Below are 13,060 nucleotides of genomic sequence, written 5' to 3' on the forward strand. Positions count from 1 at the left end.
ACTCTGTCTTGATCACTGGTCACTTCAGTTTCTCTGACCAAGGGTGAGAGCCGCGCTAATCTATGGGATCAAACCTAAGTATTAGGAGACAGCTTGACAACCTGTCTATTGAGCAAAATGACAAGGCCTACGATTTCTGTAGCCACGAGTTTTTGGGCAGGTTTGAGGTACTAAGCACAAATTTCCCTCTGTGGAGCAGAACTCAACTCCAACCAGAAACTAGCTGGCTACCCCATAACAGTCATGCCCCTGTTGTACCCATGGGCACATTGTGGTTGGTATTGTATCATGCAGGGTCTAACACTGGGTAAGCCCACTGGTGGCTTTTCTCCCCATTGGTCAGAATATCACCTGTTGGTATGAGAGCAGTCAGAAGGAAAAGAATTTCCAGGTTAATTCCAGTTTTATTTCCTTACGTGTCACAACCAAAGTGTGTCCTGTCTTCAGTCACAGGGTCACACGGGAGTCCAGAGCAATGACAAGAGCCTGAGCAAGAATTTTTAAATTTAAATTTAAACTTTGAAGTTTTTATTTGTTTGTTTGGACAAGGTCTTGCTATGTCACTCAGAATAGGCCAAAACTTAATTTTGTCCATACCCCAGGATGGTCTCAGATTCATAACCCTCCTGTCTTGGACTTAAGTGGGCATCACTTTTATTGCCGTGGATAGAATGTTCTTTTGAGAAATAAAAGACAGCAAGATAAATCTCTTTTTAAACTCCATAATTATCATTATTGGTAAATTTAAAACATATAAAATACTGTATCTTTGTAAAATCAGATTAATGGGGAAATAGGAGGGGTTCAGCCTGACTCAAAGAACCAGACAAACCTCCACTCTGAAAATCACCAGCTGTGTGACCTTCAACAAGTTACTAACCCTCTCTGTTCTCTGGCTTCTTCTCATGTCTGTTGGAATGTCAGTCACAGGATTGACATAAGGATTAATGAAATGATTACTGTAAAGCCTAATGTGGTCCTGGAATATGAGAATATGGTAAATAGTCAACCGACTTTGGCTATTAATGGTATTGTTATTATTAGTGCTAATAGTAGGTAGTGATCGCTAGACTATCCAGTCTAAATGATTAACAAGTCACTGTTACTAAAAACATACCTGGTAATTAATTCCCTTCCTTATTCTTTGTCTGCTTTGACACTGATCAATTCTTACGAAGTTCTTCCCTCTTTTCTCTGACCCAGGCAGTTTTTCTCTCAAATGGTTGAATACTTTGGTTTCTAGACTCAATTTGAGGGCCAGTTCAACAGAGTGTTGCTAAGAGAAAAATGTATGTAGTTTGCCGAAACCAAATTAGTTCCATACACAAGGGAGTAAGTTTAATCCATTAACATATATATATATATATGTATATATATATATATGAGCTTTTTTATTCTCCTTGCTCCTCGTGGACTAAAATTTCATTATTAAACGTTATTTATACATCTAAACAATGAACACCCACTAAGCACGGTTTCAAAACCATCTCGTTTCCTAACTACTCACTCACCCCACTGGTGCCATAAAACCTTCCCGACTGACCTAACCCCTTTTTTTTTTCTCCTTAGCATAGGGTATCTGAATGGCTTTAAAAATGTCAACTCTTCTTAGGGCTGCTGGTCTTATTTTGAACTAAACGTTAATACTGTAAGACATGTCATAATGGAATCTGCTTTTCAGGCTAGTCCCAGTAGATCTTTCATTTTCAGTGTGACACTGTTCCCTGTTGAGCCCTGAGGAAAAACCATGTCACTTAAATATCCAGGTGTGGGTGGGCATGTTTCAAACACAATCAATTAATTGACATATTACCAGTGGATTGGCTTTGTTTCCTGCAGCCCCAGCTTTCGAGCTTGGTCTGTCAATATCTTGCAGTGTATAAGAGAAAGGCACCCATTACTTCAACCATGGCAGTTTTCTCATCCTCACACGGAGCCCATGTTATGTCCTGACATCTGGGCACAGTTTTCCCCTAACACGCATGCACTGTAATGTCTTAGATGGCCTCCCAGTTTCCCTGCTCAGTGCCCATTCTGGTATGAGCCCCCGCCCCACCCCCACTGCAAGTTATGCCTCTGCCCTCTTTCTCTGAAGAGTATGCCATATACAAGTTCTCGTGTTAAGAACCTTGAGTGAGAACCACAGAGAGATGCCCCTTCCCCACTTTACTGACCAAAAACCATTGCTCTGGGAACTTCAAAGGGCAACTAAATTTCCCATCACTGTCAGGAAATAGCAGTCTCCCACATTGTTGGCCTCCTCTGTTTGTCAAGGCGTTCACTTTACTTCTGGTTGCCATCTGATTATCACAGGTGGAGGACTGCACCAGGGACACGGACCTGGGAGCAGGGGTCCCCATACTGTCTCCTTCCTTAACAGAGAAGCCCCACCTCCCTTTGTTCCTTCACATAACTCGATCCTCAGGATGGTTCTCATTCTAGCTGATCCTCAGGAAATACTTGTGGGGGAGCCATCCTTTCAAATCACCTTTCTGCAGACAGACTTCTGATTGAATTCAAGGCCACATCCGGGGCGTCTGGTTTCTATAGTGCAAAGAATTATTGCTCCTGATACAATGTTCTGAGGTCTGAAGCTACTGCTGTCATATTGCATTTTCTGACCATTTCCCAGGTCCCTCAACACACACACACACACACACACACACACACACAGAGAGAGAGAGAGAGAGACAGAGAGAGAGAGAGACAGAGACAGAGAGAGACAGAGACAGAGAGACAGAGACAGAGAGATTTCCAATTCATTAGACCTCATCCTCATGTAAAGTCCTTATACATTTTATGACCATACATACTCCATGAGGAAACCAAAGCCCACAAAGGCGCTCAAAGGAGCTGGATTGAATGAGATGCTGTGAACCTCTGGAGTCGGGGATAGAGATGAGGACAACATCACCAATGTCCTACAAGTCCTCAGAGGGGCAGAGTCAAGCTGGAGGGGTGGTAGCAAGAAAACAAACTTGAAAAGCTCAACAGTGGGCTCATTGTAGCGATGGTGGGTAAATAATGAGTTCCCCAGCTCCGGATAAAGACAGCTGGATCTACAAATTGAACCTCACGTGGGTAGCTGAGTCAAAATAGCTGGTAAGAGAACAAGGGGAAAGAAAGGCCACAAATGATAGAATAAAATTGGCATGGCGCTTTAGAGGAAAAGGCACAGGCTAAAGGTTATTCTGCGCATGTGCAACATTTGAAGAGAAAATGGAGAGCTCCTTCGAGGGCCCCTGTCTATCTGCACAGCCAGCAGATAGCCCTTAGCGTCCTGGCCCCTGGCCTCCACACCTACCTGTTGTGTTCTATGAGCAGAACCTGGAGATCTCTGGCATACGGAGCACCCAGTCAAGTTGAGCACTGTCTGCTTCTCTGACTGGAAGCTTGGATCCAGACAAAGGATTGAACTCTCAGCTCCCCCTGTTCCTCCTGCACTGAACACTCAGGCTCTCTGAGGGTCTTAAGAAAACTCCCAATCCTTAGGATGGGATGGGAACAGGAAATAGCCTTTTTTCCACTGCAGATCCATGACCAGAGGACTTAGCCCTGTATCCAGGTGCTATCTTGTGTGCAAATCTTACAACCAGTCCTGGGAATTAACAGTGCCTGTCCCTACCCAGATTGGGATTAGTCTTCCTGAAAGATAGCATTCCTGGTAATGAGTGGGCTGTGAACAAGGATTTGGTAGGGAGTTAGCAGAGCCTGAGGCGCGGATGAAATGCTGGGTGTCTGCCCTGGGCCTGTTCTGCATCCTACACTGGTCCAAGATCTGATACCCATGGAAGCAAGGAGGAGGAAGAGAAGGAAGGATGGAATTTTAAAATCTAACCCCTCATGTCTCTTCTTTCCTTTTCGTCTCCCTTTCTCATCCAGATGAAACCCACAGGAAGTGGACCTCAGCACGTTGGCTGGTCAGGAGCACAACATCCAGTCTTGATCTCCAACCCTTGTCTGCCAGTCTCCACTTGTAGAACAATTAAGTCAGTGTGATTTCAGATCGGACTCTGTGTTGTACCATACGACCTCAGCAACCCCTGACAGCTCCCATACATTACCATCACCGGCTGAACAGGCCTGACCACCCTAGAGACACACACACACACACACACACACACACACACACACACACAGACACTGACTTCAAATTAATGTGCCAGCTTATCCAGTGGAGTGAGCCTTAGGCAACCTTTCCCTTTGTGCAATCACCTACCTGTTCTGAAATGTATGGTGTGACTTCTCTCTGCAAACCACAGCAAGTCCTACCTCTAGGAAATCTCTCCAATCTTTCCCTTGCCCATCCCCCCAGGTTCCCAGAGAGTGCACAAGGTGATGCTGAGAAACAGAACACACACACACACACACACACACACACACACACACACACACACACACACACGCACACAGAGTGATTGACCAACAGCCTCAACCCAAAGAGAACAGGGAACAGCCTGACTCTAGACACTAGACAAGTGTGGCCTGACTCTAGTGCTGGCAGCCCCTCACTCCCTGAGAGCTCTCCCTGTTCTCTGACAGCCTCCTCCCACCCCCAAGTGGTTTCACTTCTCCAGCCAGGAGCTGAAAGGCCCCCAGAGCAGCGGCTAGGGGCAAACACCTGGAAAAATCACTTGACCACCAGGCAAAAATGCAAAAGGAATCCCAAAGGGCACCTTCCTTGGTTTCCGGCTTCAACCCTCAGCGTCCTTCCTTTGTTGTCCCCCCCCCCCAACTTCCTACCCGACCCTCACCCGACCCCAAAAACTCACCGAACCCTGTTCAAATCGATTATTTTATTGACAGTTTACATACAGAAGCATTTAGAAAAGGACGTGGGCTCCGGGGTCAACTCCTCACCGGGCCACCCACGCTTGTGCTGCACTTCGACCAGAGCCAGAGCCTTGGTCCAGACGCCTGAAACCCACCCCCAGACGTTTTCCTAAAAGAACTAAAACCTGACTCCACGTAGTCCCCTCGCCGCTCCCGCCCTCTCCCTCCCTCCTTCCTCGTCCACCTGCCCGCCCGCTCCCTCCCCTCCGCCCCCCTACACTATACTGTCACACTTTACAGGACACAGAAGTCTATAGCCCACGCTCAGCGGGGACTACACGCTGGGCAAACTCTATTTTCCCGGGAGGAGGGGCGACGCGGGGAACTAGGGTGTCCCTCCCCGACTTCGCACTCAGCTGCCGCCTCACTCAGGCCTGAGGCAGGCCTGCTCGTTAGATGCGCCCGGGGAGTCACAGCTCCCTGCGTCCCCAGCACGCTCCTGCTGGGGTCTGGACCCCATGGAGTAGCAAGAGCCACTGTGGCACGCACCAACCTCTGGCGTCTGCAACACAATGACAACGAAACTGGCCCGGGAACCAAGGACTCGCTCTTTGAGGAAAAGGGGTGCGCAATCCCGGAGCGCTTGACATTAGGAGAGAGCCAGAAGAAAACAGATTCCGACTCTCACACCTGACAAACTCACACCCCACACACTCGCACCCGATTTCCCAGAAGGTGGGAAGGGGGTATTAGCACCAGACCCAGAAATTTCGCTGTTTTTTTTTTTTTTTAAAAAACAACGAAAATAAGAAAATCAGTGCGCTGAGTTGGAAGGCCTACCAGGAACCCAGCTTGGCTCCAACTAGGGATGGGGGGACGCGCAGATTTGGATCATTATAGGAAAGGAGCTTTGAGAGTAAAAATTTGCGGGCACATGCAACCTTGAAAAGGCAGAGTAGGATCAAGGTGAGAGCCACAGTGCTCCACACTAGGGACCTGTCCTGGGGATCCCGGACAAACGCGGGACCAACCCATTATTATCACCAGATGTGGCCAACAACTGGCGTGGCACGTTCCCCTTGCCTCCTAGTTCCACCGGATGGGGTGCGCGATGGGTTTCGCAGTCCGTCGTGGTGGAATGGAAAGTGAAGATGGTTTCTCCACGCCCTTGGGTGGTGTCTTAGAGGAGGTAGGAGCCTGACTCTGTGCTTTGGGTAGGGATGGGGATTCAAGCCCACCAAGAGAATGACCTTTGAATTCGGCCCACTCCTAGAAACCCCTAGTAGTGACCCCTGGGGAGGGCTAAGGAGGCAGAGTAACTAAAGGCTTGGGGGTGGGGCGGGGTCCTGTGGGGTAGTAAAGTCCTGCCATCCCTAGGCTACAAGGTACCCAAGGTGGGGGTGGGCAGGCCAGCCGTGCTGGGGACTCAGCCCGCTGTCTGCCTGTAGTTGCCGTTTATCTCCTGGGCGATGTTGACTGCTTCCGCTCCCAGGGGCAGCCGATCGCTGTACTCAGAACCAGCCTCGAACTCTTCTTGGTTGGCTTTGGACTGAGACTCCACCAATGAGCAAGCTGCCAGGCTTTCCTCTCTCTGAAGGTCCCCACTTGGGTCGCCCTGCTCCACATCTTCATCAAGGCCTTCTTCCGGGACCTCCTCTGGCTCCTCACCTCCCGCCTCGCCGCGGGCGGGGTAGCTTTTCTCAGACTCGAGGTAGGAGGCACGCGGGTCGAAATCGGCAGCGATGCGTTTCTCCATAGGGTCCGGGGCCTGTGGCCTCAGGATTAAACGATATGGTTTGCCCGGGTGTTTGGCCAGTAGATGGCAGCAGGCGGCACCCAGCAGGGGCACGGTGGCCAGCACCAGGAGAAAAACGCTCACGGTTACGATAACCAGCAGGGATGGCAGCTCTTTCTTGGTGGAAAACACCACTTGCACGTGGCACGCCTCGCCCGCCAGTGCCAGGCATACGGAGTAGTTGGTGCCAGGCCGCAGGCCGCGAAACCAGTAGGCATTGACCCCCTCCTCCACTCGTGACCACTGAACCGCTGTGCCACCTCCCGCAGGACACAGATAGAGTAGGCGCAGTGGCCGCCTCCCAGGCCGCCGCGCTCCGCTAGCACCATCTGGTCCAGGGCCCCAGCGCGCAGCAAGTGGCGTCAGCTGCACCCGAGCCTCACGCTCTGCTACGTCCAGCGCGATTACGCCCAACTCAAAAACGTGCGGCTTGAGATCTGAGCTCTGGTTGAATGCATGGTTAGACACATAGCGAGAGGGGTCCCCATGGCCACAGTGCTTCTCCCCCATCGGATCTGCAGGGATCTGACCTCCCATCTGCTCTTCTTCATCTGTCTCCTCCAACTCTGCCTCCGTTTCTCCGAGGATGCTGACTCGGGCCAGACCTTGACCTTTGGTTTTGCCTTCAGGCTTGAAGGGCAGGACACTGTTGCTACGGCCCTTAGTGGTGGCCTTGCGCTCAGAGGTCGGGGCCTGTGCATCAGGTTCTTCCCCTGTTCCAGGAGCGTGTTTTGGCGGCCCCGCTGCAGCCACCGTCACCCGTAAGGACGTTGAGTTGGTGCCCAGCTCATTGTGTGCACGACAAGTGTAGATGCCTGCCTCCTTGGCACTCAGGAGGGGCACCAACAGAGAGCCATTTGCGAGGGCCAAGAAGCGCGGGGTGGCTGGAGGCGCTGGCCAAGCAGGTGCTGGAGTGGGGGTTGGCGCTTCAGTTTGCGTAGGCTGGTCCTCATCTCCGTCACCCTCCCCATCATCTACTTTTTCTCCTCCATCTTCTTCCTTGCTGAGAACCGGTGGCACTAAGACTACAGTGCCACCAGGGATCTGAAGTTGCCATTGCAGGCGGGGTGTGGGGTGGCCTTCGGCGACGCAGTGTAACAAGAAAGACAAGCCTGCGCGCAGAGGGGTGCCAGGAGCCTCAGGCGGCGGTTCTGCGCTCAGACGCACGCTGGGCGGTGCGCAGGGCAGGGCTGGCAGACGGTGCACTGGCACGCCCTGGAGTTCAGGGGGCGAGGCGCACGCTATGGAATCAGGCTCTGGTAAGGAGACCCGGGTGCTCGCCGCCCAGGCCTGAAGCCACACGAGACCACAGCTGCAGTGGAAGGGGTTGTGATAGAGTTGCAGGTGAGACAGCGCGCTTAGAGCGTCGAACGTGCCGGGCTCCAGGGTACGCAGCCGGTTGTTGTTGATGCGCAGAGAGCGCAGGTCCGGGAGCGCGCCGAGTGCATCCCGGGGCAGCGATCCCAGGCGGTTGTGGTTCATTTTCAGCAGCTGCAGCGCGCTCAGGTTACGAAGGTCGCTCCAAGGGAAGTTGGATATGAGGTTGTGGCTTAGGTCGAGGTTCTTGAGCTGACTCAGCACTGCCAATGCCCCTGACTCTACGGTGCGCACCTCACTGTGAGCCAGCCACAGCGAAGTGACCTGCGTGACGTTGACGAAGGCCCCCCGCCTTAATACCGTAATCTTGTTGGCAGACAGACTAAGCGTGGTCACGTTGGCTGGCAGTCCTTCTGGGACCTCGCGCAGCTCCTTGTAGGCACAGTCTGCAAACTGGTGGGCGTACTTGTCAACACAGGCACAAGGCTCGGGACACGCTCTGGCCACTCCTAGCAAAGCCCAGGCCAAACAAAGGGATCCAAAGGGCCCCATCATGGCTCCTGCAGAGGGAAGTCAAGGTGAAGGGTGAGACAGTCACTTACACCACACCTCTCTCCCCTCCCCTAACAAACTCTACCTCCTAAACCTATGTGGGCTCCAGAAACCTTGGGTACTGAATGGAGCCCAGTGAAAGCCTGCAGACTCAATGAAGGCTTGCTTTCAGAAAGTGTCTTCTTTCTCCAGAGGGCATGGAGCACCCCTCCCCCAGCCCCCATCAATCCCCTCAGCTGGAGCTGCCCCCTCCAAAGCACCCAATGCTTCTGGTCTACAATGGGCCCCACACGGACCCTTCTTTCTCTATCTTCATTTTACTTGATGAAATGGAGAGGTAGGAAGATTTCGTTCATGACTAACTGTCTCCTTTGGAATCCTTTGTCCCACGCACAGCAATCGCACACACTTCCTTACAAGCAACAACAGCGCAAACAAAAACTCAGGCATCTCCCTGATACCTCCAACTACAAGGCACTGAGACTCTACCAGGAGGTTCACAATGAGTTATACAGACACAAAAACAAGGGCACCCAGACATCTACACAATATACCCAGGAGCCCTCATTGTTCTCGAAACTCAATGCAGCTTTGCCACAGTGTTCTCCACCGGGAAGCAAAGCACTTTCCTGTGTACAGTGAGAACTGACAGGCGCAGGGACACAAGTCCTCATGTGAACCATTCCACACTCAGAGACATAGATGCTACACTGCCCTCCTCAGAGACTGAAGCCCTAGCCGATAGGCAACATGGAGAACTTGTGAGGTGTGGTGTGGGGAATCTAGGAAGCCTCCACCCACTTATGCCTTCTAGCCTCTCTGCCCTGGGCTGCAGCTCCCCTCAGGGGAGAGTCACAACTGTTCAACCATTCTTCCAGCTGAGAAGAAAATTTTACCTGCCTCCCAACCCCCATGCCTAGAGCAGGCATGTTGTGGAGACAGTCTCTAAAGCTTCCTCTTTGGATTCCACAGAGCCCAGGTGAATCCCTCTGCCCACAGTTTTTAGGGGACAGTCTCTAGCTAATAAACTCGGAGACAGTCCAAGTCTCTATACCTGAGTGCACCCCCTATCTCTAGACATACAAATACATTAACATAGACCCCCTGCCCCAACTTGAGGCTCCTGTCAGTCTTTGTAGACCCTCTCCCACACCCTGCCTTTGAAATTAGCTGGTTCCCTTCTTGCTTTTGCTTTTAAGGGAGGTACCTCCCTTCCCTGTTCCTCCCAGACAGCCACCCAACCCTGGCTAGGCTGGACCGACCTTGTGGGCTGTGGTTGTGGGGTCCTTCCACTGTTTACCTGCTGCTCTCTGACCTGCAGTGTGCCGCCTTCAGACTGCAAGCCGTTCTCCAGAATCAGGTGACAGTCCAAGGGCGCTTCTGGCATCTGTTGCTGTGGCAGTGGGGAGAAAGGGGTAGTATATTGAAAGAACTCCTCTTGGCCCGAAGTCCTACTTCAATTTTGTCCTTTCTTATCTGTTCGCCCTACTTCTCGATGATTGCAGGTTGGAGAGCCGTCGCGCGCCCACGGGCTCAGCGGGAACGCGCACAGTCTCCCACCTCGTGCAGCGTTTACATTTGTTAAAGCCATAGAGATCCTCTACTCACTCCAGGCTGAGTTCTGTCAGTTTCAAGGGGCTCCATATGCCCATAGCCCTAGGCTCTGCCCTCCCCAGCCCCCCTCCGTACCCCTATAACCCATTTTCTATTTCTCCCAACATTTACACATTTGATAACATGGTCACTATTCCTCGTTATGTCTCCAAAGCCCTCCCCAACACACACACACACACACACACACACACACACACACACACACACACACACACACACCCTCTCCACATGACCTTCACAGGTTAGTAGAACTACCCGTCAACATGTAATAATCGCGTCAACGCGCTAAGTTCTCCCTACCTTCACACACATTTTCACAAGCACACCTTCACTCGAACACTCACCGTTCTCTTTCGCGCACACAAATATCCACGCTCACTCACCCTCACGCGCCCGTCCCGCCAGCGCCCGCGAGCTTTTGCTTTTAACTGAATACGATCCTTTCTACGCCCCGCAACACGTGAGACAAACCATCTTTGAGGAATTTGGGAGAAAGAAAGGCATAGGACTGGAGGGGCGTGTCTTTGCCTTTAAACACTTTTTTCCTCCCCAAAGCAAGCAGCCGCACAGAAAGACCTCCAGCGGGACCTGCTGAACTGCGCTGCCTGGCTCTCCCGGACCCTTTCCTTCCAGCCGGCTGCTAGCCTCCCCCTCCCCGAAGCCTCGTTCAACACGATGCATAATTGATAGTGTTAGCAGAGCGCCTCACCCTCTCTGTCATTTTTTGCCTGGATCTGGGCAGATACAAATCCCGGCTCCCCTCCGCCCCCAATCACCGCCAAACTAACTCGCCAGACGAGAAGGCACAACCCTGCAGGGTGCGCTGAGAGGTGCGCAGGAGAGAAGATGCCCACCTCCCCAGCCCATCCAGACCCTGCTCAACCTCTTTAGCTTGAACTCCACACTCAGGTCTTTTGTGGCAAGACCAGTGCGTGCACTCCACTGCCCGTGAGCTCGCTGGTGCTTACAGTGGGATGAGTATCTTCTGAGCTCCTTAAACACTATGTTGAACTCACCCAAATGTCTCATTCTGCTCTTGCTTGCTGCAGGCTAATAGAGCACCGAGGTTACCACTGATGGTGATGACAGGGAACAGGATAGTTACAAAAAAACCGTTTGCTCTTCTTAAGTGCTGTGGACTAGGGACTTATACCCATGAGCATTTCCTGCACTCCCACCCCTCAGTATCCTCTCAGCATCTCTAGCAAGCATGCCCTCAACCCCTGCATGCTCGTGTACACACACACACACACACACACACACACACACACACACACACACACACACACAGAGTTAAAGCCTAGGCAGCAACCACCGCCCTGCCATCTCACGCCCTCATGTAACAGCTGGCCTCAGCAGACTTGGGACTAGCTGTTCTCTTTGGCAAACCCTGGACATTTCTCTCTTTTAGCGACAAGCAGGAGGATTTCAAGGGATGTCTAGGCATTTGACTAAAATGCATCATCTCACTCCCCCGCCTACGGCATCCCAGGAGGCAGAGCTGTTAGCCAGTACTGGTAAGGGGGCATAGGTTTTCAGAGACATGTGGAGTCCCCACTCCTTCTTTTTCATATACACTGTAATACTGGGGTTCTCGTGGTCTCCCAGCCATCATCAGAGTCAGCCTTCTGTCTTGGTTGGATGGCAGTGTGTTTGGGGCCTCTGCAGAGATCAATACCCCGATTTGAGTGTTAAGCATTTTAATGAGCAGGAAGGGGGCGCAGAGAAATGCAGGAAGAACGCTGCATCTAAAGGGACCACCCGGCAGGGTTTCTGAGGCTCCTTTGTAAATTAAATATGAACACACTGGTGTGTGCACGCTTTGGTCCCTCCCTCTTCCCTACTCCTGGCTACGGGCTCCTGGGACACCCCCCACCCCCACTCACAAGCTCAGCCAAGTTCGGAATCTAGAACTTCACACCTGCTCAGGCCTGGAAACCCCACAGACCGAACCAAGAAGAGGGTGCTTGAGTGGTCCAAGGAAGATGTCTTTGAGAAGGGAGCGGGGATGAGAACTCTGACTCCTCCCTGCCTGGAATCCTGCACGTCTGAGACCGTCCAGCGCAAGGCTTTAACCTGGGACATGGCCTCAGAGGTTTGGAACAGCCGGCCTGATACCGACTTCTTTGTCTGCAAAGCAAGAAGAATGTCCTGTCTTAATGTTCACGTTCTAGCAACCTTGAGGCGGGTGCTTTGCACCAGAAGAGGGTGTGGCAGCAGAGAGACTAAGACTCTGTGCTCTAGGATGGAGAGTCCTGGGGACTTTCCTGGTGAGGGAGAGAAAGACGCAAGGCGTGGGCGTTTCTCGGTCAGTGGACATCCATCCATTCGATTTTTACTTCTAGTCAGTTCGTTTTTGAGTTTGGAGGGACGCAAGCCTGCCGAGCGATAACTTAGAAGGAGCGAAGGGCCAAGGACTGGAAGGAAGAATGGGCTTTTAGCTCTCCTGGACCGCGCGGACGTGCAAGCGTGTCTGGGGTAAGCTCTCCGAACTCTGGCTTTCTTCCCCAAGGAGGCCAAAGCCAGGGGACTCCATGTGGAGAGGGCGGTTCCAGCATCTCCAGGATAGTTTAAGGGCGTGGCGACCACGCTGGCTGGAATACTGATTCCTGTGAACCCCGGCTTCCCACCCACTCTCCCGAAAAATGCTTTTGTTGCCCGAATTTGCACCAGGGAGAAGACATCCCTTACCCCGTCTTCAACCCTGCAGAATCTAGTGCCGTTCCAGACAAGGCCAGCCGAAGTCGCCTCTAGCAGCGTCCGCAGGGTCTTGGGTAGGAGCTGCAATTCCTAATTCAACCACTAAGCTCTGCTAGAAGACGGTAGGCAGAGCCTTGGCGCCGCCCAGAATTGCCGTCGATTGCTTTTAATGTTAATAATACAATGACCTAGGAAAGCAGAGCCGGGCGTAAAAACACTTCCCACCCACCACCCCTGCCCTACGTCTCTGATCTTTAAAGGCACAAGTGTTTAATCAGGTGAGTGCAGTAAAAGTGAGAGAAAAGAGCG

General features: G+C 52.0%; 1 protein-coding gene across 11 annotated transcripts; it reads right to left on the reverse strand.

The window, feature by feature from the left end:
- Positions 1–4,781: 4,781 nt before the first annotated feature.
- On the reverse strand, positions 4,782–12,865 carry Islr2 (immunoglobulin superfamily containing leucine-rich repeat 2). Of its 11 annotated transcripts, none has more exons than XM_039082410.2 (3): positions 12,743–12,865; positions 9,753–9,830; positions 4,782–8,445 (listed from the first exon to the last, which is right to left on the reverse strand). In XM_039082410.2, the coding sequence occupies exon 3, from the start codon at positions 8,438–8,440 to the stop codon at positions 6,200–6,202; it is 2,241 nt and encodes a 746-aa protein (XP_038938338.1). In that variant the 5' UTR covers positions 8,441–8,445; positions 9,753–9,830; positions 12,743–12,865; the 3' UTR covers positions 4,782–6,199. The 11 variants fall into 11 exon arrangements, with proteins under 11 accessions (XP_038938338.1, XP_008764595.1, XP_063120786.1 ...); XM_008766373.4 differs by having other exon boundaries at positions 9,738–9,830; XM_063264716.1 differs by having other exon boundaries at positions 9,700–9,830.
- Positions 12,866–13,060: the final 195 nt, after the last annotated feature.

Source organism: Rattus norvegicus, chromosome 8 (assembly GCF_036323735.1).
Source record: "Rattus norvegicus strain BN/NHsdMcwi chromosome 8, GRCr8, whole genome shotgun sequence".
NCBI lineage: Eukaryota > Metazoa > Chordata > Mammalia > Rodentia > Muridae > Rattus > Rattus norvegicus.